This window comes from Phyllopteryx taeniolatus, chromosome 10 (assembly GCF_024500385.1).
Source record: "Phyllopteryx taeniolatus isolate TA_2022b chromosome 10, UOR_Ptae_1.2, whole genome shotgun sequence".
NCBI classification, from domain to species: Eukaryota; Metazoa; Chordata; class Actinopteri; order Syngnathiformes; family Syngnathidae; genus Phyllopteryx; species Phyllopteryx taeniolatus.
Window position 1 is genome coordinate 30773854 of NC_084511.1, and position 25881 is coordinate 30799734.

Genomic DNA, 25881 nt, shown 5'->3' on the forward strand with positions numbered 1-25881 from the left:
CTCTATCAGGCTCCTAACTCTTCCCACCTAGACCCCCAGCTTCCTGCTCACCTGGACTCTTATCAGGCACTTCTTCCTGCTCACCTAGAAAGCCATCAGACTCCTCCACCTCCACACCTGGACGGGCATCAGACTCCTCCCCCTGCTCACCTGCCTTCCCATCAGACCGCTACCCCTGCTCGCCTGGATCCCCAGCTTCCTGCTCACCTGGATCACCATCAAACCCCTATCGCTGCTCACCTGGACTGCCTTCAGACTGCTTCTGTTCACCTGGACCCACATCTTCATGTTCCTCTGAACTCCCATCAGACTCCTCTTTCTACTCACCTAGTCATCCATCAAGCTCCTTCCCCTGATCACCTGGACCCCTATCAGACTCCTCCACCTGCTCACCTGGATCCCCAGCTTCCTGCTCACCTGGACCCACATCAGACTCCTCCTTTTGTCCACCTGAACTCCCATCAGACGCTTCTTTTTACTCAGCTGGACCCCCATCAGTCTCCTACACCTGCTCACCTGGACTTCCATCAAGCTCCTTCCACTGCTCATCTGGACCCCCTTCAGACTCATTCATCTGTTCACCTGGACACTCATCAGATTCCTCCGTCTACTTACATGGACCCCCATCAGACTCCTACCACTGCTCACCTGGATCACCAGCATCCTGCTCACCTAAACTCCCATCAGGCTTCTTCTCCTCCTCACCTGGACCTCCATCAGACTCCTTCCCCTGATTACCTGGGCCCCCTTCGGTCGCCTCCGCCAGCTCATCTGGACCCCCGTCAGACAAGTGCACCTGTTCACCTAGACCGCGATCAGGCACCTCCACCTGCTCACCTGGACCCACATCAGACTCCTCTTTCTGTTCATTTGGAGGGCCAGGACACCTGCAACTTTCTGGGTAGTTCAGGTGAGCCCAAACTTTGCGGCTTTCTGGAGAAGCAGGGCGGCCCTCTACGGGCCTGGAAGCGGCGCTGGTTCACCTACGAGGAGAAGCAGAACCAGATGTACTACTACCGCACCCCACAGGATGTGACTCCGCTGGGCCGGGTGGACCTCACCTCCGCCACCTTCTCCTACCTACTCAAGGGCGAGATGGGCACCTTCCACATTGAGACCCCCGGGCGTATCTACACCCTAAAAGTAGGACTTAAACAACACAGACCTGACTCAGACCTGCTCCGCATTTTACTAAACCCATGTTCTGCTCTGCCCCCCAGGCGGTGACTCAGGACCTGATGCTTTATTGGTTGCAGCAGCTGCAGCTCAAACGCTGGCATCACCAACAGAACCAAAAGACGAGTGCCTTCCCCGACGCCGCTGACAACATTGCAGGTGCACCTGTATCATACTGCTTAACTTGGTCTTAATCTGTTTCCGCTACTCTGATACTGGTTCACTGGGCTCAATTAATTTTTTCTCTGAATCTTTTTTTTCTGGTCTGAATCAGTTTTGTTCTGGTCCAAAACAGGTTTGAACTGGTCTGATACTGGTTTCGCTGGGCTCAACTATTTTTTTCTCGAATCTTTTTTTACTGGTTTGAATCCGTTTTGTTCTGGTCCAAAACAGGTTTTAACTGGTCTGGTAAGCTTTTCACTGGTCTGAAACGGGTTTAACTAGCCTGAATCGGTTTCACCAATCTGAATCTTTTTTTCAGATCTGATACTGGTTTAGCTCGTCTGAATCTGTTGGAACTGGTCTGACAAGTGGGAATATGGTTCAACTTGTCTGTCTGATAGAGGTTTCATTGGTCAGAATCTGTTCTGAAACAGGCTTTCGTGGTTTGGAAGCGGCTTCCCAGAGCGCCACTTGCCAGTGATGTCATCACCAGTGATGTCATAGCAATGAGTTCTGGTCACGTGACCCCTCAAACCAAGCTGCAGACTTCGACGTGTTCCCAAATAAAGTCAGTCTGGCTCAGTCGTGTTTACACGAGCCTCGAGTCCTTCCTCTCAAGTGGTTTTTGGTATAGTGAGCAGCGAAGGTCAGCTGGTGTGGAGAAGGAATGTTGCGGAGCTGGAAAGTAGGAAGGGACTTTCGGGAGCTTCCTGTTTTTGCTGCGCTCTTTCTGATGATGGGTTCTCTCTCAAGCCTTGGGTGACATCATCGGCAGAATCAAACCCATCCTGACTGCAGATGACTTTACTTCGGACTCATTCGTCTTTGTTCGTGTGTGTGTTTGTGTGTAGGTGTATGCATGTGGGCTGTGTGTTTGTATTTCTGCGTGTCCATGTGTGGTGTGTACGTTTGTGCGTTCTGCCCTCGCAGCAGCTGACTTGTTCATCAGGAATTCTGGTGCTGTCGTAACTTGTTCAAGCGTAGAAAAGTTTCGCCGTCCTGTCTGACAGGCATCTGAGTCGTCCATTTCCGAATGTTCGGATCGTGTCTTTATGTTCTCTCCTTGCTTGCCTGGGTTGTCTTCGGGTACGCCGGCTTCATCCTACATCCTACAGAAACATGTTAGTGGCATTGAAGATGGAGAAATTGGGAATGGGTTCATTCGTATAATTTGGTCAATAACGGTAAAGGCTCCAAAAATAAATACATTTAAAAGTAGCTATTTTGGGTTTTCTCTGGGTAAATGTCTCCCACGCCAACACAGCCACACTTCTATTCCTATTATCCAAAAAGTTATGAATTTGTAGGCATTCGTAGCGAAGGCAATCCTTCTTGACAGAGCAGATGGCGGCGGCCCGTTGAAACACGTTTTATAAAAGTGCCTGACGCTAAAGACATAAACGGCGTCATAAAAATTGTGGGATTCTCTTCGATAAAAGTGCATAAATGATCCCAACTCCTCGTTAAAGCCATGACACGCTTGTCTTGATATGCAAAGGTTGCGACACGTTCACAAATCCGTACATTCATTTCTCAGAAATAGCACCATTCGAACACTGGACGTTGTTTTGCCGTCTGCAAAATGGCTGCCTCATCACAGATCCCCGTGGCGTAGGGCAACAACGTACAGCAAGTGGGATTAACGTTAAAGACGGCTTGAGTGACATTTGTCAAAGAAGCACAAAAACAAAAGGAACTCTTGACAGTAAGATGCATTTGTGTTAGTTTTCATAGAAGAGAGGATCAAAATCCCAAAATGTCATTGGCATCTTCACAAAACATGTTGCAAATGCTAAAGACATGTTGTCATTCAAAGTTTGAAAATCAACAATGATTTTTTTGGTTTGTTTTTTGTCTCAGAAACAATGAAGAACTTTTGATGGGTAGCGAAATTAAATTCCTCATCAGTCAAATGATTTGATTCCAGTGGGAAATTCAGTGGGCCATTTCTTTACCGTTATCGATAAAGTTGTACGAAAATGACCCAAATGCGCATTTGTCTGTACTGCCGTTGACTGCTGACCAGTCAGTTGTTGTCGAAATGGGACCCGACATGGGTGACCAGTCGAGGGTGTACCCCGCTTCTCGCCCGTCGTCAGCGGAGTCGGACTCCAGCTCACCGCGACCCGAGCCGCATGAGGTCAAGTGCTCTAGAAAAAGAATGGATGGATGGATGGAGGCTGAAGAGCATTACCAGCGCCCCCTGGTGCTGGCTAAACAAAATTGCAGGACTTTGGGAAGGTTAGATGTCGTAAAGGTCTAAAAAGATATACGTTTGGATCATTGAAATAGCTGTCAAGGAACAAGCAAGGTCAGCATTTTAAATGACATGAAAGTCCAAGTGAGCAATGGCGGCGTTTGTGCATCCTGTCGCTGCAGACAACTTCCTGCCGCTGTTGAAGAGTCCCGCGGGGCTGGTGGGGGAGGAGGCCGCCAACGAGGCGCCTCAAAGGACGTCGTTCGGCAACGTGTCCATCAAACATCCGTTCATCCAGATCCAGTGAGTCTCTTTTGGTTGCCAAATGTCCCAAAACTGAAGGACGGAGAAAAGGAAGCGTGTTTCCCAGCAGCTTTCTGCGTACCATGACAGGAACACAGTCCACAGTCTTCGAAAGAGGTCATCTCAGGAGTGGGCGCAAAGTCTCTTCTACGTGCAAGTTCCAGCCGGAGTCCAAGTGGACACCAATGCCGGCGGCCCCAGTAGGTAGCGCTTCATAGCATAGCATTTCACACACATTTCACACGGTACTAGTGTGTACCAGTCCTCTGGCACTGCAGTAGCAACATCAACCATTAGAACACCGCCGCATTTCCAATGCGTACTACTAGACCCACGCTGCAGTACCACTGTGTACCAGTCCCCGTTTTTTGTGCTCAGCTCCAAGTATTGCTTTGATGCCATCTTGTAGCTACAAACCCCGGTTCAAATGCGGGTTTCGAGTTTGTATAATCGCTGTATGTTGACTGCTGACCAGTCAGTTGTTGTCAAAATGTGAGCCGGCATGGGACACAGCCGCCCCCTGCTCCAGTGTGTTCCACTGACGTGTGTGTGTGTTCACCGTGATGGCTAAAATGCAGAGAACCAATTTCATGTGCATGCATGCATGTTCATGACAATAAAAGGGGATTGTTGTTCTTCTTCTTCTTCTTCTTCTTGAAGTGAGCTGAGGAGCCTTATTTAGCCAGGCCATAGGCTTGTTCAATAGAACAAAGTGCTTGGCTGCCATCTTGTGGCATCTTTAGGCAATTACAAACCTTGTTGGATTAGGTTCCTTTAGGTGTCCAATCCTGGGGTATTTTGGGAAGTATTTTGAGCGTGTTGGTGATGTGGTCTTGACTTCTGGATCTGGTTCTTGTCTTGTTTTTTTTTTTCAAGCCTCCATGACGGCGCCTCCTGCTGGACGAGCAGCGGTGGGCGGCGCGAGCGGCGCTCTGCCGGACACTCGGCGGAGGAAGAAGAATTTGATCTCCTCGGGCGGGACGATGGCCGCGTCCTCGCAGTCTATGTCCCGCCTCCAGCGTGACAAGGAGATGCTGATGGAGGAAGTTAAAGCTCAGAAGGTCAGGACACTCACATTGTGTTGGAATCGATCCGTAACCTGGGTAACTGTGCGGCGATAGGTTTTCCTCAATGTATCCCACAATGCATCTTGAAACTTAGCGAACAATGATGGTCACTCGAAATCCAAATACAGCGGCGCCTCGATAAGACGGACCGCGATATAACGGATGTTAGCTAAAACGGACTGAACAATGTGTCCAAAAATAGTTTCCATTTGTCACTTAAACTGCCGTCGACAAGGTCTTTTAGTTCCAGAATTAGCCACTGTGTTTACTGGCGCTGTGGCACAATGCAGGCAGAGAATGGGACTGACAGATTTCCGGCTCACAGATGTACAATCTTACGAGATCCAATTCCAAAAGATGTGCCTACGTGGCGGCCGTATCTGTCGCCTATTGTACATAGAGTAGCGAGAGAGTGGTAATAGTCAATAATCCCCCCAGATTATTGACTGAGGAGTACAAAAAAACAAATCTCTGGAGTCTGGAACATGCTAGTTTTGGTACAGTAACAGTTTTCTTCTCAAGCCGTTTGCCTTTGGCAACAGATTTGGAGCTAGGAAGCGCACTAATTCCTCACGGCTCACGAAAGCGACTCGCCTATGATGAGTACTGTACGTCAACAATGTCACCGTGACCAAGCAGACGGGCGTGGTCAATTTGGATGACATTTCAAACTTTACAAACATTTTCAAGCTTTTTTGTATTTATTGACAATAACAGTGCAGTATATGAAAATCCTGTCGCTGCGTTCTGAATCATTCACGCATTCCCTTCTGCCTAAATTGAGATTTTAAGTGGACAATTTAGGAACTATCTCGGTCCCCGATATCAAAATGAACCACCGCATATTCGCAATTCGGCATTCGTGAATCTATCTATTTGTGGATTTTTCTTGGAACCTATGATTCCAAAAACAGCCTTAGACTGGTCTAGTCCATCTGGTCCTGGTGTCAAACAGAAGACTTGAGCTGATGTCGGGATGACGCGCGTGCCCCCCGCAGGAGCTCGTGTGGCTGCTCCACAAAACCTTGGAGGTGGCCCAGCGGGAAAACCGAACATGCGGCGACTTCGTGGCGCCGGAAGGCGAACGGCAGCGATCGGAACTGCTGCGGCACCGCGAACGCCAAGAGGCCGACCTGCTCGGACAGTCGGAGCGAGCGCAGGCCTGGGCGGAAGTGGCCGGGCGTGATTTGGACCAGAGGGACCTGCAGGTGGCGCAACTGCGTGAGCGGGTCAGGGAGCTGACAGAAACGAACCACGCCGAGCGGGAGGTCAACTTCACACGCCAGGCCACATGGCAACTTCTCATTGTGTACACTCACACGGCCTTCTTAGAGTCCAACTTTCTGGCTCTAACTTCCTGTCTTAAACTTCCCGGGGCCATCCTTTTGTGCCCAACGTTGTGTGTCCAATTTCCTGTATCTAACCTCCTGTGTTCAACTTCCTATTTCCAAGTGCTTGTGTCCAACTTCTTGTGTCAAACTTCCTGTGTCCAACTGCCTGTGTCCAACTTCTTGTGATCAACTTCCTGTATCCAAACTTCCTCTGCCCAAATTCCTTAGTACAACTTCCTGTACCCACCTTCCGGCGTCCTACTTCCTGTATCCAACTTAATTTGTCCAACGCCTTGTATCCAACTTCTTCTGCCCAAATTCCGTCATACAACTTCCTGTGTTCAATTTACTGCGTCCAACTTCCAGCATCCATATTCCTGTATTGAACGTCCAGTGTCCTACTCCCTGTGTCCTGCTTCCCGTATCCAACTTCCAGTGTCCGGCTTCCCGTATCCAACTTTCTGTTCTTTTCCTGAACATTTTGAAGATTGGTTGGGAGGTTGTGACTGTTCCTTGTCTCCTTCCCGCTCAGGTGATCCTCAAGCTGTCCGATCACGTCGCTGCATGCGTGTCCAGCCCGCCAAGTTCCGCCTCATCCATTCCAGACGCGCTCAGACAACTGCAGCAGCGCGTCGAGGACCTGAGGGTAAAGAAAAAGTCCTCTAGGGGGCGCCGATACATTGAGCCACTCGCGATTTGTTTGCGTCTCCTTCAGGATGACATCGAGGCTTACAAGACGCAGAACAAGTTTCTGAACTCTGAGATCTTCCAGCTGACTAAACTGTGGAGGAAGAGCTCGGAGCAGGAGCGCAGTCTGATGGTCAAGGTAGGTCGGCCCAAGAAGGCCAGTCCCGGAACCATCGGGCTCGCTTCTTGTGTGTATTTGCTGAACGTCCGTTTTTTTCCCCTAGTGCGCTTACCTGGAGGCATGGCACTGCCAGGCCGAAAGTCGCTACCTCGGAGTCCTGCGGAAGCTGCAGGAGAACAGAAGTCTGGATCCAGACCAGCGGTGGACTATTCAAAAGATGGTAGAGGATGCTCTGCAGGGGCAGGCAAACAACGTCAAAGGCACCACAAGCAGCCTTCACGACGAGTATGGCTTCAAGATCATTCCCGACTACGAGGTGGAAGATGTGAAGCTTCTGGCCAAGATCCAAGCGCTGGAGATCCGCTCGCACAACCTCCTCCAACAGGTCTGACCTGACGCCATCTACACCCCCAATTCCAATGAAGTTGGGACGTTGTGTTAAACGTAAATAAAAGCAGAATACAATGATTTGCAAATCATGTTCAACCTATATTTCATTGAATACACTAAAAAGTTCAAACTGATCAACTTGATTGTTTTTAGTAAATAATCATGAACTTAGAATTGTATGGCTGCAACACGTTCCAAAAGAGCTGGGACAGACGGGGTCACGTTTCCCACTGTGTTGCATCACCTTTTCTTTGAACAACATTCAAGAAACGTTTGGGAACTGAGGACACGAATTGTTGAAGCTTTGCAGGTGGAATTCTTTCCCATTCTCGCTCGATGTACAGCGTCAGCCGTTCAACAGTCCGGCCGGGGTCTCCGTTGTCGTATTTGACGCTTCATAATGCGCCACACATTTTCAATGGGAGACGGGTCTGGACTGCCGGCAGGCCAGTCTAGTACCCGCACTCTTTTATACGAAGCCACGCTGTTGTAACACGTGCAGAATGTGGTTTGGCATTGTCTTGCTGAAATTAGCAGGGGCCTACATAAAAAAGACGTTGCTTGGATGGCAGCATATGTTTCTCCAAAACCTGTTTGTACCTTTGAGCATTAATGGTGCCTTCACAGATGTGTAAGTTACCCATGCCATTGGCACGAACACAGCCCCATACCATCACAGATGCTGGCTTTTGAACTTTGCGTCCATAACAGTCTGGATGGTTCTTTTCCTCTTTGGCCCGGAGAACATGACGTCCACAATTTCCCAAAAGAATTTGAAATGTGGACTCGTCGGACCACAGAACACTTTTCCACTTTGCGTCGGTCCATCTTAGATGAGCTCGGGCCCAGAGAAGCCGGCGGCGTTTCTGGGTGTTCTTGATAAATGGCTTTTGCTTTGCATAGTAGAGTTTCAAGTTGCACTTACGGATGTAGCGCAAAACTGTATTTACTGACATTGGTTTTCTGAAGCGTTCCTGAGCCCATGCGATGATATCCTTTCCACATTGATGTCGGTTTTTGATGCAGCGCCGCCTGAGGGATCGAAGGTCACGGGCATTCAATGTCGGTTTTCGGCCTCGCCGCTTACGTGCAGTGATTTCTTCAGATTCTCTGAACCTTTTGATGATATTCTGGACCGTAGATGATAAAATCCCTCAATTCCTTGCAATTGTACATTGAGGAACTTTGTCCTTAAACTGTTGGACTATTTTCTCACGCACTTGTTCACAAAGAGGTGAACCTCGCCCCATCTTTGCTTGTGAATGACTGAGCAATTCAGGGAAGCTCCTTTCCTACCCAATCACGGCACCCGCCTGTCCCCAATGAGCCTGTTCACCTCTGTGGGATGTTCCAAACAGGTCTTTGATGAGCATTCCTCAACTTTCTCCGTCTTTTTTGCCACCTGTCCCAACTTTTTGGGAACGTGTTGCAGCCATCAAATTCTAAGTTAATGATTATTTGCTCAAAACAATCAAGTTGATCCGTTTGAACATGAAATATCTTGTCTTTGTAGTGCATTCAATGAAATATAGGTTGAACACGATTTGCAAATCATTGTATTCTGTTTTTATTGATGTTTAACACAACGTCCCAACTTCATTGGAGTTGGGGTTGTACTTAATTGGTCTTTGTTGCAGGAGGGTCGAGAGCGCCCCCTGTTGAGTCGCTGGGCTCAGTACCTCGCCGGCAGGTCAGATGACGACTTTTGCCATTCGCCGGAACTCAAAGGCCTGCTGCGGGCCGGCGTACCTCAAGAGTACCGGCAGAGCGTCTGGCGCTCCCTAGTCCAGGCAAAGACCAGGACCGCCAGAGAGCGCCACCCGCAGCGATACCAGCAGGTAGGTCCAGTGCATTGCTGACCTGTCACTTTCAGGTCAGGTGTGATGGCAGGTCACTCGACAGACCTTTTATAGTCATGTTGGGTCAAATGCTGTGTGTCACACTCGGGTTGGGTCTAGTAGCGAGTCACCCGACTGACATATCACAGTCACATCATGTCTGGTGGTGATTCACCGGACAGACCTGTCACAGTCCCGTCAGGTCCTGACGGACCTATCACATTCGTTTGGGATCTGGTGTGGTGCCCAGTCACCTGACGGACCTGTCCTAGTATTCGGGCCTGACAAGTCACAGGACATACAGTACCTCAAGACACTACTCTTTAAGATTTCATCATCCGCTGTCTGGATTATGGCCATGGAGTCCTTTACCTGGCCCTATTGCCTGGGTACCCCGAACAGGACTTCACAGACACCAGTACGTCCAGAACTCGGGTGCCAGGGTTCTCACCCACACCGAGCCCTGGCAGCGCTCATCCGCCGTCACTGGCTTCCTGTGAAATCCCGGATCTCCAACAAATCCCTCCGCTCCCTGGCCCCCCGGTAACCTATCAGACCCCCTCCACCAACATGCTCCATCTCGCAGCCTGCGAGCCTTCAGTATACCATTGCCAGCACTAGCCAATCCACCTTCGGGGACAGAGCCTTAAATCCTTAAAACCCCCCACCCTCCTGAGATACGTGACCCCAACCCTGGACTCATTCAAATCAGCTCTCAAAAGCCCCCCGTTTGGCCAGGCCTTTGGCCCATACGGAGCCACCTGTGTTAGTTAGTCCATGAGGTGGTCTCTTTTTTGTCCTGAAATGAATCGCCACCCGTCCATCCGTTGACCGCTTCTCCTCACGAGGGTGGCAGGCATGCCGGGGCCTATCCCAGCTATCTTCGGGCGAGAGGCGGGGTACACCCTGAACCGGTCGCCAGCCAATCGCAGGGCACATAGAAACAAACAACCACGTTCACACCCACGGGCAATCAATCAACCTACCACACATTTTTGGGATGCGGGAGGAAAGCGGAGTACCCGGAGAAAAGCCACGCAGGCACGGGCAGAACATGCAAACTCCACACAGGCGGAGCCGGGATTTGAACCCGCAACCTCCGAACGGTGAGGCAGATGTGCTAACCCGTTGTGCACCGTGCCGCTACATGAATCTCATTCATTATCCATTGTGTGTTATCCGCTTTATCCTCACAGGGGTGTGCTGGAGCCTATCCCAGCTATGCATTCATTTATTATTATTATTATTATTATTATTATTATTATTAGTAGTAGTATAGGTCCGTCATGCTGGGGCTGATGGGAAAAGACCTGACAGAGCGATCTGACTCACCTCCCGCTCGCGTGTCTCCAGTTGTGTGACAAGAGTCGCACGTGTCCTCATCCCGCCTCCAGACAGATCCAATTGGACCTTCACCGAACTCTAACCAGCAACCGCAATTTCTCCTCGCCGTCCAGCCCCGCCCACCGGCAGCTGCAGCGCATTCTATTGGCCTTCTCCTGGCAGAACCCCTCCATCGGCTACTGCCAGGGACTCAACAGGTACACGCACTCCTCCCGTATACTACAATGCAGCTCAAATACGACACGGCAGATACAGCGCTACCTCGACTTCGCAGTTGAACTCGTTCCGCGATAAAGCCAAATTCCTCGTACGTACTGTATAGTGATGTCGTATATCAATTTACCCGGAACTGAAATACCTTGAATCCTTTCCGGCTCCCCCCCAAAAAAAAGACGTACTGCTTGGTGTTTTTAATTCCGAACAATAGCCCCGTATTGCATAAAAACGTAAGAAACAAAGCGTGCATCCATTTCTGAGCAGCAGACGAGTCCAATGCTGCTTCACCATGTTTGCTTCAAACTCTGGGCTCCACTATCTGACCACAGTCTGTATCTTTCAGAGCTCTCCTGGCTTTGTATCCCATTAGCGTTTCTTTCATTTATTCTGGACCGAAACCATTTGCTCTACTAACCAGGAGTAGAACTTTCAAGTCTATTCGCGAGCTGACTGGGAGCCAGTAGAAAGACTTGAGAATTGGAGTCATATGCTCTGATCTCTTTTTTTCTTGTCAGGACTAGTAACTGGAAAAACTGGTAAGTCAAGGTACCGCTGCGTTAGAAACTAGTAGAGCAAAGGTGAAAAGTGTGCGGTGCGACTTGTGTCCCAGGTTGGCGGCCATTGCTCTTGTGGTTCTCCAAAGTGAAGAGGACGCGTTTTGGTGCGTGGTGGCCGTGGTCGATGCCATCATGCCCCAGGACTACTACACCAAGAACCTGCTGGCCGCGCAGGTCCGCAAGCGCTTTTGGCTTTGTAGACCCACCACAAGGACTCAGTTGATTGATTGCCATCCTGATTGACAGGCGGACCAGTACGTTCTGAAGGACTTTCTAATAGAGAAGCTTCCTCGGCTGGCGGCGCACTTTGACCTTTACGGGATCGACGTGTCTCTGGTGACCTTGAACTGGTTCCTGGTGGTTTTTGTGGAGAGTCTGCCCAGCGACATCCTGCTGCCCGTGTGGGACGCCTTTTTGTATGAGGGCACCAAGGTACACTCGCACACGCGCGCTCATGCGCACACGCAAGCCGACGTGTCTTGTGCTTCAGGTGATGTTCAGGTACGCGTTGGCTTTGTTCAAATACAAAGAAGACGACATCCTGAAGATCCGTGGCAGCGTTGACATCTACCAATACCTACGTTTCTTCACCAAGACCATCACCGACACCAGGTACCAGGACCGGCTGTAGCGCAATCACACCTGATATCGACACAAACACACACACGCACGATATGAACCCAATCGCACCTCGGTTCTTCGTCTTGTTGGGGGTACTGAACCCTGCAGGTTTCATACACGCATTCACCAAGAATGGTCTCTTTTCTCATTCGAAGCAGGCGCAACACACTGCACATGGTAGTCGTGTGCAAATTGAAGCACACTGCAAAAATGAGTTTTCAAAGAACAAAACCAACAAAAGATTCATTTCAAAACCAGAACTACTTTTGCCGTTGCCTTACAGGGATAGGGTTAGAAATACACGGCGTCACTCATTATTTTTGCAACAAAGGCTCGTCCTTTTCTTTGCTTGAAAAGGATTGCTCGGCAAAATCCATCGTGAACAGACGGCACGAGTATTTCAAGGGCGTTCTTAGCAATTCGAGGCTACGCTACCATTCGCTGACGTTCTTGTTGTTGTGAAGACACACAACGGGTTTACGTGCTTTGGCCTCCGACGAGCCGCCGAGGCCGACTCACCGAACCCCCGGGGTTCGCTCGAACCCTAACCTTCGGAAGCACAATCGCGCCTGATATGAATGGGATTCGCGTGTAACGCAAGCATCGTTGATACGAGCGCAGTCGTGTCTGCTATCACCGCAATCGCACATGGGATTGCCGTCGGTCTGACGGAGTCGTGCTCGCGCGTGTGTCCGTGCAGGAAGTTGATGAGAACGGCCTTCGTCGACATGAACCCGTTTCCCGGCCGCCTCCTCAGGAACCGGCGAGCGCTTCATCTGGAGCGCCTGCTGGGGGAGCTGCGAGAACTGGAGGAACAGCAGAAGGCGTTTGCGGCCCTCGGCGGCGACCGCGCCGACAACCCGATGAACAACGAGGCCGGCGAAGACGACGAGGAGACGAGCTGAATTCCGTGGCTGGAATCCCTGCCGGACGTTCGCCACTTTACGCCGATTTCACCAAAAACATTTCGATTCAAGGATTCCTTTTTTGGTTTTTGTTGAAAGTAAAAAGCGAAGGCTATCAACTCAAAAGACACAACAACTAGTTCCTTTCCCGGATGGGGTACTCACCCATCACTTCTTCATCGCCCCTATTTGCCCACATTCCATTCTGGGCTCCGTCCGCGCTTTCCTGCCTAAGAACCTCTGCTTCATCTTCACAGTAGCCGAATTTCCACCGACGCCCCGCAGGTTATCGGGGGGGCAGACGTCGTTAACCGGGGCCGTGACCGATCCGGTATGGAATTCTTGAGATGAAGGCTCATATTTGCAGCCAGGGCTGGCGCGTTCTGTGGCTCCGGCATAGGGTCTTGGGCCTTGCGGCATAAGACGCGTCCCTTCTGGCTCACCCCGTCGGATCACACCGCCTGCTCATCTCAGCAAATTCGACTTGCTGCTCATTCAACGGCATCGTATGTGCTTTGGGACGTGTACAATAAAGATGGAGGATGTGAATGGATTTTTTTCCGATACATTTGTGGCGGCCTGCTTCTGCGAGGACACGACGCAAACATTGAGAAGCCATCACCATTGTCCACTTTGTGAATTTGAAACTATAGCACGATGCGACGACTTGATGAGAAATGGAAAAGGCGCGTATTGTCGGATCGCCGATGTCACTCAACGTAACCGAGCCTAAAGCCCGTGGCGTGGGGAAGGGTGGGGGGTCGGAGTCCACACGACGCTCAGCAAAGGTTCGTATTCAAAGCTCTCTGGGAAACGCGGCTCGAATTACGAATGCCTGCCCGTAATTGTTTTTCTTGGGCTTTTCTCTTGTTGCCGCTGGCAACGCCGGCTTAGAAAGTTTCTTCTTCTTCTCCGTGAAGGTTTTTCTCTTTTTGCTGTACTAGACTGTAGTATACGACGTTACCAAATCAAAGCATTGAGTTTTTTTTATTAGGGTTCAGGGTTTGCGCTAGGATTTTTGGGCTTCAGGGTCGTCACTCCCATCCCTCCTATTTAACAATGTGTTCAATTCTAACTTTTTCAAAATGTAAATGAAATAAATGTCACTAGAATATGCACAAATCTTGCCTTCGATTTGACCTTATGGTCCTTCTGGCTTCTCCAACGCTCGTCCGCTTTTTCTTCTGCTTCTTGCTTTGACTTTATGCGCGTCAGCTGGTGCAACTGTGCCACTTCGAGAGCCTTTCCGGATGCTGTTTTGATACGATGCATGAAAAAGAAATCCTCTTTCTCAACCTGCAGCGGAAGCTTGAAATGTAGCGCAATTATCCGCAAGCTGTGAGCTCCTCACATCGAAGTGCCGCAGCGACCCCATGTGAGAATGTGCCGATTGACCCCTGTTGAGGTTTTTGCTTCATCATGTACTTGAATTGAGCATATTGACTGCTAGTGGCCTCCGTAGACTGCGGGTGCCGGAGAATGGCCTCGTACTTCTTTGCCAGTGTGGCGATGTCTGCCGATCCGTCGTCAAAAGTGATGTTCGAGCCCAAATGCAGACCGCTCCTGTAACCCTAACCTCTGGAAGGCGAGCACGCATGTGATCGCAGAGCTCAGTCACGAAAAGAGTCATCTCGGCAGTATTCGTAGTAGACAATCGGCGCTGAGGTGCCCGTTGCCTCTTTGACACCACACGGTCACTCCGCTTCTCCCACAAATTCTCAATCTTCGCTCTTCCATCGCAGTCAGGTTGCATTGATCGAGTTGGCAAATTCAAAGGCGTGGTTTTGACTTGGCCGGCTTTCTGCTATACTTGCATACGTTGCCGGCATCGACGCATTGATTTTGCTTTGCGTGAAAAGCTCGTTCTCCCGCAATAATGCGCCGATCCCCCGTCCCGTCTCGAGTCTTCGTCCAATTCCAACAGCTTTCAAATAACGTTTGCGCCGAATGCGACGCTTGAGGTGGCTCGATGAGCGTTCGTTCGTTCGTTCGTTTCGCCACGATAAGGTTAAGGTCCGTGCGTCACATGACGTCTTTTACCCAGACGGCTCCGTTTAGAAATACTTGGGAGTTAGTCGTCGTGTGCATTTGAGTGAAGAATATAGTGTTTTGTCCGTTTTATGAGCCCTTACTAAAACAAAGGCTGAAAATGGGTCAACACTGATGCCGTGATGACTGTGACTGAGTCAAGTGTCTCGGTTGTTGACTTGCCTCATGTTCCCAAGCACTGGAGTTTTCGAATGATATAAATATATCGGTTGCCTCCAAAGCATATGAACCTTTGGTTCTCGTGAGCAATAAACTAACTATTGGCAGATATTCATAGTAACTGGAATCTGACTAATATAAGTTAGATTTAGACTTATGATGTCACCGGAGCACCTTTTTTTGAGTAACACTGTAACGCGTTAGCGGCATCACTGCTGGTGAAACCCCTTATACCAAAAAAAAAATATTATAATAACATCATCAGGTAGGATGTTTGTTTTTATCGACGGACGCTTTGTTGTTCCACAGTCAGATCGCTTCTTCGATTGGCTGCGTTCCGTTTCACAGTCATGACTCTGGAGCGGTCCGTTTTTTGGTCGTAAATATTGAACATATTGAATACTTTGTCGGCTCTACTGTTGGGACAAATCCACTCTTTGTGCACCTCGGACCACAGGATCATCTTAGAAGACAAAACGCACGTACACAACATCACATACGTTTGTCGTCCTTGGTCGGGAAGGTGCAAAATCGGGACATAACAGCCCGATTGTCGTAATGTGCGTACTAGGCCGAGCGTGGGCCAGCATGGCGTCCAAGTTGATTCTTTGAAGGGTTGGGCAAGACGAAGGGGATGCAAGGGCACTTTTGTTACTGCTTCCAGCTTTCATTATTATCATTATTAAAGTCAGAGCATTCAAATTCATTGGTGGTGATTTTTATTGGACGATTTTTCTAAAAAAAAAACACAGGAAAAAACAACATAAGAAAGCATAAATATATATATATTAAAAAAAAACCAAAAACCTCCAGGAAGAGATGAAAAAGTTCTCAAGCGAGTCAGTTGACTTTCACGACAGCCATGATGAAGACAATGCTCTGACCTCTGACCTCTGAGCTCGTGATGTTTGGAATGTTTCAGCGGCACCAGACGGGACGTGACCGAGCGCATCAGTTGTCGTGTCACGTGCCCTTCGGTCGCGTTTCTCCTCTGCTTGATGATTGGTTGTCAATGTGTTCAATGATCCTGGCGTCCAATGGGGTGACGCTCGCTGCAGGAAGTAGACGCTGTAAAAGATTCCAGCTTTTACAGGTCACATGATTCAAAGACATTCACGGGAGTTGAGCTTTTGGATAAGATGCGATGCTTCTTCCGACCACCAGGGGGCGTCGTCGTCGTCATCAGCTGAGCAATGACTGCACATCCTGTTTGAGAGGTTAGCGCCTCCCTGTGGAAGATGTTTTTATTGCCATGGCCTCCATCGCTCGTCACGTTTGCGTCGAGAGCGTCCTGCTCTGCGGAGTTGGGATCCGCCAATCACAGACGGAGTCGCCAATGACATCATCGTCATCATCAATCCGGGTGGTTAGAAAGCGTCTTGTCCAAAGCAACAAAAAAGGTCTTTGAAGTGAACGTGTGTCATGTTGATCAAAAAAATCAAAACCAAGCAAAAAATCAAACCAAGCCAAAAAGAGCAGTGCTTCCATATAAAGTGCTTGTTACATCGTCTTATTGTTATTAAAATATTGTTTTCCTGGAGTGAAAAGACAGTAAACAAGTTACACGTCGCTAAAAAATAAATGTTCTTTTCTTTTAACAAGTCCCACTGGCTGGTTTTCGTCAAGCTGAACTTGTCCCGGGAGCCTGAAACAGGAAATGACAATCACGTGGTTAGACAGGAACGCTAATCAGACGAGCTAGCTAGCGATTACGTGGCGTACCGTCAAGTGTTATGAGGAGGAGGATGACGATGACGACGATGATGATGAAAATGAGGCGGTGGTGGAAAAATATGGCCAGAACAAAGTGATGATGATGATGACGACGACGATGATGATGATGATGAGGATTAGGGATCGGGCGAGTGCGGTATCGGGCCGGTTTCAAGGTAGAGGGTACCCACGATACGGGCCACTGATACTTAAGGCAAAAAAATCTGACATGGAGTTTGGCCTCCTCGCCAGTAGTTGGCGTTAGACTGTGGCGGTTCGACACATTGGCCAATCATCATGTGCCTCACAAAGAAGGGAAGGAGAGAATGAGAGAAAGAAAGAAAGCGAGAGAGAAAGAGAGAGGTCTTCTTTGTTCACAATTACCCGTCATTGTGTTCATTGAAATCGGACGCATCATAAATACCGGCGGTATCGGTACTCCACCAATAAGGACGATGACGATCACGACCACGCAGACGATAAGGCAGTAAGCACGAAGCGGTTCGCATGTAGCCGTTAGCACGTGCGCTCTGCGCGTCCGTCCGCGAGCGCAAGCGTGCCCGCCGCTCTGCTTAGTGAGCTGAGCCAGGCGGTGTGGAAGGGGCGGAGCTTGGGGTGGAGCCCAGCAGGCGTACGAACAGGAAGAGGGTGGAGGTTGGCAGGTAGACGCACAGGAAGAGGAAGATGTCGTGGCTGAGGCACAACAGGAAGTCTGCGTGCGGCGTGAGCGCGCAGTCCAGGAAGACTGCCACCAGGAGGTAGTACACCTGGAACTCCTCCAGCTCCTCCCACTCCACACACACGCTGACGCCGGCCCCAGCTGCGCCACTCACCATGGGTTTCATCTCCGCCCCCTCCGACGGCGCTTCCTTGACGCGGGTCCGCCCCCGGCCGGCCACCCGCTCCGAACGCCGGCTGCGCTCGACCAGCTCCTGCACACACGAGCGCACCGGCGGGAAACGCTATGTTGAAAAGTGTTTTTGGCAAACGTTGATGATCAATACAATAGTTGGGATTGGCTCTCGGTGTGCCGCCCGGCAGTTAGAGTGGCTTTTATTTATATGGCACTTTTGAAAACATGCTTACAAAATGCGCTTCACAAAACTGAGACAGTTCAAATTCACAAATGGCGACCAAGTAGACAAGGATGCAAACATGAGACCTATATAGTATCAAATAATACAAACCCCAATTTTCAATGAAGTTGGGACCTTGTGTCAAATGTAAATCAAACCATTTGCAAATCCTTTTCAACCTTTATTCAATTGAATTCACTACAAAGACAAGATATTGTTCAAACTCATGAACATTCTTGTTTTTTTTGCAAATATCATTTTGACTTTGATCTCTGGAACACGTTGTTAAATCCGGGCCAGGGGCGTGTTTCCCGCTGTGTTAAATCACCTTTCCTTTTAACGACACTTTTTATTATTTTCCCTTCTCACTTGATGTACAACCTGAGTTGCTCAACAGTCTGGGGTCTCTGTTGTGGTATTTTGCGCTTCATAATGCCCCTGCACACATTTTCAATGGGAGACGGGTCTGGACTGCTGGCAGGCCAGTCTAGTTCTCGGACTCTTTTAGTAGCAAGCCGAGTTGTTGTAACACGTGCGGAATGCGACTTGGCATTGTCTTGCTGAAATAAGCAGGGACGGTCCTGAAAAAGACGTTGCTCGGATGGCGGCGTGTACCTTTTAGCATTATGCTGCATTCGCAGATGTTCAAGTTACCCATGCCATGGGCACTAACACACCCCCAGAACATCACAGATGCTGGCTTTTCAACTTAGCGCAGGTACAAATCCATATGGTCTTTTTCCTCTTTCGCCCGGAGGACAAAATGTCTCTGATTTCTAAAAACAATGTGAAATGCGGACTGGTCAGACCACAGCATACGTTTCCACTTTGCGTCTGCAGTCCATCTCATATGAGCTCGGGCCCAGGGAAGCCGGCTGGCGGATCTCTGGGTGTTGTTGATATATGGCTTTGGGTTTGCATGGTAGAGGTTTAAGTTGCATTTGTAAATGTAGCGACCGACAGTGTTAACTGACAATGGTTTTCTGAAGTGTTCCTGAGCCCACGTGCAGGCAATATCCTTTACACAATGATGCCGGTTTTCACCGCAGTGCCGCCGGAGGGATCGAAGGTCACGGGCATTCAATGTTGGTTTTCGGCCTTTCCGGTTATGTGCAGAGATTTCTCAACATTCTCAGAATCATTTGATGACGATATGAGCAGCAGATGATGAACTCCCTAAATTCCTTGCAAATGTACGTTGGGAGACGTTCTGAAACTGTCGGTCTATTGACTTCCACACTTTTTGACAAAGTGGTGAACACTGCCCCGTTCTTGCGTGTGAGTAACTGCCCCTTTTATACCCAATCGGGATACTCGCCTGTTTCCAATTCACCTGTTCATCTGCGCAATGTTCCAAACAGGTGTTTTTTTTTTTTTTGCTGAGCATTCCTCAACCTTTTCCAGTCTTTTGTTGCCCCTGTCCCAGCGTTTTTGGAACATGTCAGGCACCAACTTCAAAATGAGAGAATATTTGCCCAAAAACAAAGTAATGACTTTGTAGTGTATTCAATTGAATGTAGGTTGAAAAGAATTGGCAAAACATTGTATTCTGTTTTTATTTAGGTTTAACACAATGTCCCAAAGCGGCAAGGCGGCCGGCCCACGGGTTAGAGGATGGATGGATGGATGGATGGATGGACAATGTCCCAACTTCATTGGAATTGGGGTTTGTACAAACAATAAAAACCACATGGGAACATAAGGGAGGTCTGTATAAAGGCTTCGTGATACAAAAGAGCTTTCATGCCTTGTTTGAAACCGTCCAACTAGGATTCGGCTGATCTAATACATTGCGGAAGTTGCTTCCGGAGAGTTGGGGCGAAGAATGCAAATGCGAGGTCACCTTTGGATGCAAGCACAGGGGTCATGTGGGACCTCTGGCTGGTTCTTATTGAGAAGTCTGGTGGCTGTATTTCGGCGTTTGATAGAAGAATGAGCGAGGCAGCCGTAGACGGAGTGACAGTAATTCAACCACGAAAAGATGAATCGTTCAAGAACCGAAGTAGGCAGAGTAGGTGTTAATCTAGCGATATTTCTCAACCGGACACGATGGTCAAATGTCCTGTACCCAAAGGTGGCATCCAGATCTTAGCAGCAGCTTTAACATTCTGGCGAGGTGGCCCAATAAACCGAGTAGCAGCATTGCCAACGATTTGTCTATTCCCACAATTGCAATCAGATCCCGGGGGACTCACCATGAGAGCTTTGTCCATGAAGAACTCCTTTCCCGGCGTGCCGTCGTTGTACTTGGTGTCGATGGCGAAGCAAAGGAAGAGCACGTCCACCACCATCTCGAAGACGGACAGGAAACAGTGTGCCACCAAGAAGGCGAACAGACAAACGATGACCAGCGGCAGCAGCCACTCGGCGTAATCTCGCCGCGCGTTGAGCAGCAGAACGCCGGCGAAAGCCGTCGTGGTCACGATCAGAATCTGGCAGAGGGAGAGGCGTTAGCCGAATCGCCCGATCTGCGCGGGGGCGTGCCTCCGAGCGCTCACCTTCCCTAGGAAGAGCACGAAATCTCCGATGGCGTTGACGGTAGCCACACGCAGGGCGTTCTCCACCAGCAGGACGAAGGCGTCTCGCGCGGACGTGCAGAAGCCCGTGCTGTTGATGGCCGTGGCCGCGTAAGCGTTCTGGGCGGGCGGGCGGGCGGGCGGGCGGGATCCCGCAATCATAAGAACTTTGATTTATACGGGCGAGCCGACGAAAGAAGAAGAAAAAGTCACCTGGTTGAGATAATTGAGGCACTTCTCTAAACACCACAGACAGCAAATGCAAGACTTGAGCACGCAGCGAGCGCACGCGTTCTCCTGAAACGCAAACACACGAATGCACGTGAGCTGAGCTTACGCCGGCGCCGCCGCCGCCGCGACCGCCGGCGCCGCCGTTACCTTCCCTTTGAGCTGCTTGTGCACGTAGATGAGGAGGAGTCTGGGCATCTTGACCAGCGTGATGATGAAGGAGCCTTTGGCCACCGTGCCCACGTGATACCGCAGCAGCCGCAACGCAGCGCGCGCTATCGGCCAGGCCGGAAGTCGCTTCTTGTCCCTGCGGACAAGTCACTTATAATGACAATCACAATACTTACATACTACCAGTTGGGAGTTTTTCGAGATACGAGCTGAAGGTCGGCCCTTTTTGGGGTTTTTTTTCCTTCGGTTTGAGAGTTTGCCCGACACAATCAGTAAATATTGTTCCAAAAGAGGCCTTAAGCGGTTTATTGCCAATCTCAGCTGAATGTTACTCGAAAACTCAACGTAAAACGAAGAGACTTTGTGTATTTTAAGTAGACCTTACGGTTTCGGCCGATAATTAGCATTTGATGCCGATCGGCTTTCATGTCATAATTCGCCGATGCGATCGATGTCCGCACGAGACATTTAACTCTGCGTCGCCGTTGCGTACGAATCCAAAAGCTGGTTTATTTTTAGACTTTTGAGACACGAGTCTTGTGGCGCAATACTGACGGCCAATCGAGTTTTTTCCAATCTTGTTTTGCGGCATCTCAGACAATTTCTTTGCGGTCTGTGCACAACTGAAGTACGCCGTGGGGAACGTCATCTCAATGCTTCAACACAAATTTGATCGGGCGCCTGACGGATGTACACGACGACGACGACGACGAGGAGGAGGAAAAAAAACAAGAAAAAGGAAAAGCAAACTCTGGCCAGTTCGAGTAAGCATGCCATTGACAAGGCGTCCTCCTTAGCTCTTCTCTTCTCCTTCGCCTTTGATAGCCAGTGAGAGGTTGACTCTATTTTTTATTACTGCCGTTTCTCTTTTTTTTATATGAGCCTCCCTGTCTCCGTGTGATGGATTTCTTCCTTTGCACAGCACTGTTATAAAGTCCCCAACAAACTTGGACAGCATCGGCTAACGTCACGTCACGTCACGCTATCGATCCGCGCGGCGTGTCTGCTGACCTGGTGAAGTAGTAGGTGACCACGGCGCCGGCCACCGTCATCTGCTGGCAGGCCAGGATGAACTCCGTGATCCACAGCAGGCCCACGGCGTGGAACCAGGTCAGGTACTCCAGGCGACCGGTCAGACGGAACTCGGTCAGGCCCGCCTCCTCGTTGCGCACCGCCTCCCCTGGGGCGGCAACGCAGCCACAAGCTAACTCGGCAGCCGACCCGCTAACGGCCGATCGACGGCCGCTCATCTGTCGCTTGACGCGACCCGCTTAATTGGCTTCCTCCGTGAGCCAATTAAGGAGTAAATACTAGAATTGTGTGACACCGAATCGATTGTTAAATGAATGGACAACTCTTTGAGCTTCAATGGATGCGAATCCTCCGAATTTCAGCCTGTCAGTAGCAAATGTTGAGCAGAGCGATTGGCTTTGTGTGGCTTCCAAATCAGACAATTGCAAACATCTGCTTTTCCTTTGGAAAATCATCAAATCTTTCCGTAGTTTCTGACGTGCTACGGACCAAACCAGTAACTGAACCCGAATCGATGTATGGAAAAAGGAATAGTGACTTGAATCTATGAGGAAAGCAACGGTTATTTGCAGCCGCCGAAGGAATAAGGTGTGCTGTCATCGACATGTTGCTGAACCGCCATCAGACGAGTCCCTCTCGGTTCAAAAAGTACAGCGGCGTGTCGCCTGACATTGCTTCGTTGTTGTCCATTCGGTTTGGATTTTCAGTATCCATTTGTAAAGCTACGTGACCGCGGAGCACAATGCTAACATCCTGGTGCTGGCCAGGATGTTAGCATTTGAGTTCTTGAAAAAAAACCCTGGCTTTGGCATCATGAGGTTTACGTGCGTGTGGTGAGCTGGGTTTGGGTTGACTTTTTCTTTGTTCTGTCCTGTTTTTTTCACGTCTTGTCTGCCGGTTAGGTTTTCATATTCACCTGTTCTCGTCAGCCCCGCTCCTTGTGTCAACCAATGAGCTCCCTCCAGCCAGGTACGCCTCGTCATTTAGTTCCGTTTTCTGTCAGTCTGTCTGTAAATCACGTTTGCTTTGTCACGGTAGGTTTTCTGTTGTGGTAAGTTTATCCCTAGTGGGGTTTTTGTTACTTTGAACCTTGCTTTATAAAAGCAAAGTTCAAAAGAAAGTCAGAATTAATGAAGTAATGATTATTCCAGGTGCCTTTTTGCCTTCTCGATCATCGACCCTTTTTTTTGGAGACGAGCGCCGAGACTCGTCGTGCGTCGCCTCCCCTGCTTGCCTGCGCTGGGGTCCTCAAAACTCATTGTCGCGCTCCGAGGCGTTTTGCGGTTTCCAACCAAATATGTCGGGCCCCATCTGAAAAGTCGGCGGCAAGAGCAAATCGGGCCGAAAAAACATCTATTGATCCGCCCTTGTGTTTTCTACATCTCGGGTTTCGGGCTGCAGCTGTCGAATATTTTTCATTGCGTATTCCATCGATGAATTGAATGATCCGATACGAATTTATTTGGCATTAAAGTTCATTGCAAAATGTTGTTTTCTGATTGTTGTTTAGTTTCTATTGTTTAATGATGACACAAAACCAAATAAACAACAATGAAGCAATATCAGCTAAGAGGGCGTGACGTCGTTTTAAAACGGCGACTTCCTGTCTACCGATTCACATTCCTGCAGGATTTTTGTGATTCCGATTTTTGTCGGGGGGAGATGCGTACCGCTGGTTCCCAGGAAGAGCAGGACGAGGATCCAATAGATCCAGAAGAGGAGCAGCACGAGGAAGGTGATGAACGGCTGCAGCGTGAGCAGCGGCAAATGGATGAAAACCTTTCCGGCCACGTGAAAGAGAGCGATGGCCAATGCCACGCGCTTCCTCATGAACAGCATCAGCAGCAGCAGGATCACCTGAGAGAGCACACGAACCCGCCCGTCAGGGAGGAAGCGCGAGGGCACCACACGCCGAAATCCAGCAACAAAATCTGGAAGCACTCCAGATATAAACAGTCAACACAGCCTGGAGGACTATTCAAGAGGGAAGAGGGAAATCCCTCTAGCATTCGAAAATCGAAGTTATTGTATTCAAGGGAAAAAAAAAAATAAAAATAAAAAAAAAATATATATATATATATATATATATATATTTTTTTTTTTTTGTTTGTTTTTTTTTACTAAAGCAGTCGCACATTTTACAAGACCTACGGTAATTATTCCATCCATCCATTTTCTGTCGCGCATCTCCTCACTCGGGTCGCGGGCGTGCCGGAGCCCATCCCGGCCGTCATCGGGCAGGAGGCGGGGCGCACCCTCAACTGGTGGCCAGCCAATCGCAGGGCACATGCAAACAAACAACCATTCGCACTCGCATTCACACCTACGGGCAATTTAGAGCCTTCAATCAACCTACCACGCTTGTTTTGGGGGATGTGGGAGGAAAGCGGAGCGCCCGGAGAAAAGCCACGCAGGCGCGGGCGGGGAGAACATGCAAACTCCACACGGGCGGGGCCGGGGGTAATTATTCCACTTTATATATATATATTTTTTTTTTTGTCCATTTCTTGTCACCTTGATTCAGATACGTCTGTTCAGTTACCCCATTAAGTATTTCCTTGACATTTAATTGTTTATTAAATCAAATGTACTTTTATTTTGATCAATTAAAGGCCTTGTACACACGTAAGGATTTTTCAAATCTTCCAAGATTTTTTGAATTGGGATACAGCCCACACATGAAGATAAAAAAATCTGTTTTGCTCGTATTATGTGCGGTGTGCTCAACACACATCAAGATTCTGTGCCACCACTGATCTCGAATCCAGTCCGCCAAGACAGAAATCTCGCGTGATCAAACAGAAACGAAGATGAGCAGACACCCGAGCACTTGCGCATATGCGCCCACGTTTCCCGAGTGCTGCCGAAGGGACCGGCGGCGGGAGTGTCGTAAATGGCGACGTCGTCACAACGGCCTCGCGAGGGAAAATACTTCTCGCCGTCTGGGGAAACGACTTGTACAAACTACGACATCGGGTAGGACCCGATCGTCTCAGAAGACCTACGGGTCGGGGGCGGGGCTCAATCGGAACAAAAACAGCCCGATTGTCTCGATGTGTGGAGCGGGTCTAAAAGAGCTTGTTTGTTGTTACACTTAATATGTTGTTATTGCACAATCCATTCTTTTTGCACTTTGCTGTTAGGGTTAAGGTCTAACCCAAAAGCCTGTTTGTTTTGTTTTTTTAAACCAAAAAGAATCAATCAGATGACATATTTACAATGAATACATAGTATACCGGTTTATTTCTGTTACTTGGAGAAGGGTGAGATGATATTCAGTTTTGCACTTAGTGCTCCATCATTCCGAGTGTCGTGTACATCCAGCCCGATCCGCTCTCGAGATGGAAAACGCACACGGGAAAGACGTCGGGATGACGGGAACAACGCAGCCGCCGGCTCCGCGGTACGTTTTTAGGAATGATCGATATTTGGCAAGTCAGAATCAAGTTCAACAGATTCAACTCTCAAAGGACTACAGAAATGGCAGATGAACTACAATAACTCGAAAAGGTGGAACTCATTCCAATCAAGCAGCAGACGGCGACGGCAGGAAGACGATTCCAAGCAAAACCATCTCCAAACGCCGGAGACGGTGAGAGACGGCGGCGAGCAGTCAAACTGTCGCTTGTGCGAGCGCGGCCGTCGTGCGGGTTGCCTCGCTACGTGGAGCTTGGTTAGCCATTTGTGTGCTAGTTGTTTGTCAACAAATTAGGATTTGGAAAAGATGGGATTAGATTGTACTTGGATGTTGAGCGCATTTGCGGGGGTTTTGTCTTTTGAGAAACTATGAAAGGAGCATTTATTGTTTCAATTCAGCAATGTAAACATAGCGTGGAACTTCTCATCACTCCATGCTAACATTTAGTATCTTTGAAATGTTCGCACTTCATCATTTGTGTATAACTTTCCTTTTAAAGATGAAATAGTTAATGGTAGAATACAGTTACACATTCATGAGAATGTATGTTAAAGGGGGTTCAAGAATAAATCATAAAAAGTGAGATTCATACTTCGTTGACAAA

The 25881-nt window shown here is 49.1% G+C and overlaps 2 protein-coding genes across 23 annotated transcripts in view; one reads left to right on the top strand and one right to left on the bottom strand.

The window, feature by feature from the left end:
* tbc1d2 (TBC1 domain family, member 2) overlaps positions 1–21889 on the top strand; it is a 23799-nt gene extending 1910 nt beyond the window's left edge. Inside the window, exons 2-17 of one of the 13 annotated variants that reach the window (XR_009790345.1) lie at positions 1–1143; positions 1221–1335; positions 3718–3838; positions 3929–4038; positions 4715–4899; positions 5904–6173; positions 6769–6882; positions 6952–7062; positions 7148–7429; positions 9072–9272; positions 10626–10813; positions 11443–11563; positions 11636–11821; positions 11880–12001; positions 21425–21591; positions 21750–21889. The exon at positions 1–1143 is cut by the window's left edge and continues 1135 nt beyond it. Coding sequence is in view for 8 of the 13 variants with exons in the window: in XM_061786543.1 (XP_061642527.1) it covers positions 1–1143; positions 1221–1335; positions 3718–3838; positions 3929–4038; positions 4715–4899; positions 5904–6173; positions 6769–6882; positions 6952–7062; positions 7148–7429; positions 9072–9272; positions 10626–10813; positions 11443–11563; positions 11636–11821; positions 11880–12001; positions 12711–12915 (3474 nt within the window). In the remaining 5 variants the exon portion in view is untranslated. Of the gene's footprint in view, positions 1144–1220; positions 1336–3717; positions 3839–3928; positions 4039–4714; positions 4900–5903; positions 6174–6768; positions 6883–6951; positions 7063–7147; positions 7430–9071; positions 9273–10625; positions 11048–11175; positions 11564–11635; positions 11822–11879; positions 12002–12710; positions 14038–21424; positions 21608–21749 lie in introns of those variants that run through there. The other 12 variants (XM_061786545.1, XM_061786543.1, XM_061786544.1 and 9 more) reach the window with 12 other exon arrangements.
* Positions 15826–25881, bottom strand: part of slc44a1b (solute carrier family 44 member 1b) — a 20227-nt gene continuing 10171 nt past the window's right edge. For 3 of the 10 annotated variants that reach the window (XM_061786559.1, XM_061786554.1, XM_061786557.1), the window contains 8 exons: positions 23530–23716; positions 21839–22007; positions 20807–20963; positions 20642–20725; positions 20411–20548; positions 20108–20344; positions 16846–17768; positions 16723–16768 (listed from right to left, as the gene is read on the bottom strand). In XM_061786559.1, the coding sequence (XP_061642543.1) occupies positions 17353–17768; positions 20108–20344; positions 20411–20548; positions 20642–20725; positions 20807–20963; positions 21839–22007; positions 23530–23716 (1388 nt within the window). In that variant the 3' untranslated portion in view covers positions 16723–16768; positions 16846–17352. Of the gene's footprint in view, positions 16769–16845; positions 17769–20107; positions 20345–20410; positions 20549–20641; positions 20964–21838; positions 22008–23529; positions 23717–25881 lie in introns of all 10 variants that reach the window. The other 7 variants (XM_061786552.1, XM_061786556.1, XM_061786553.1 and 4 more) reach the window with 6 other exon arrangements.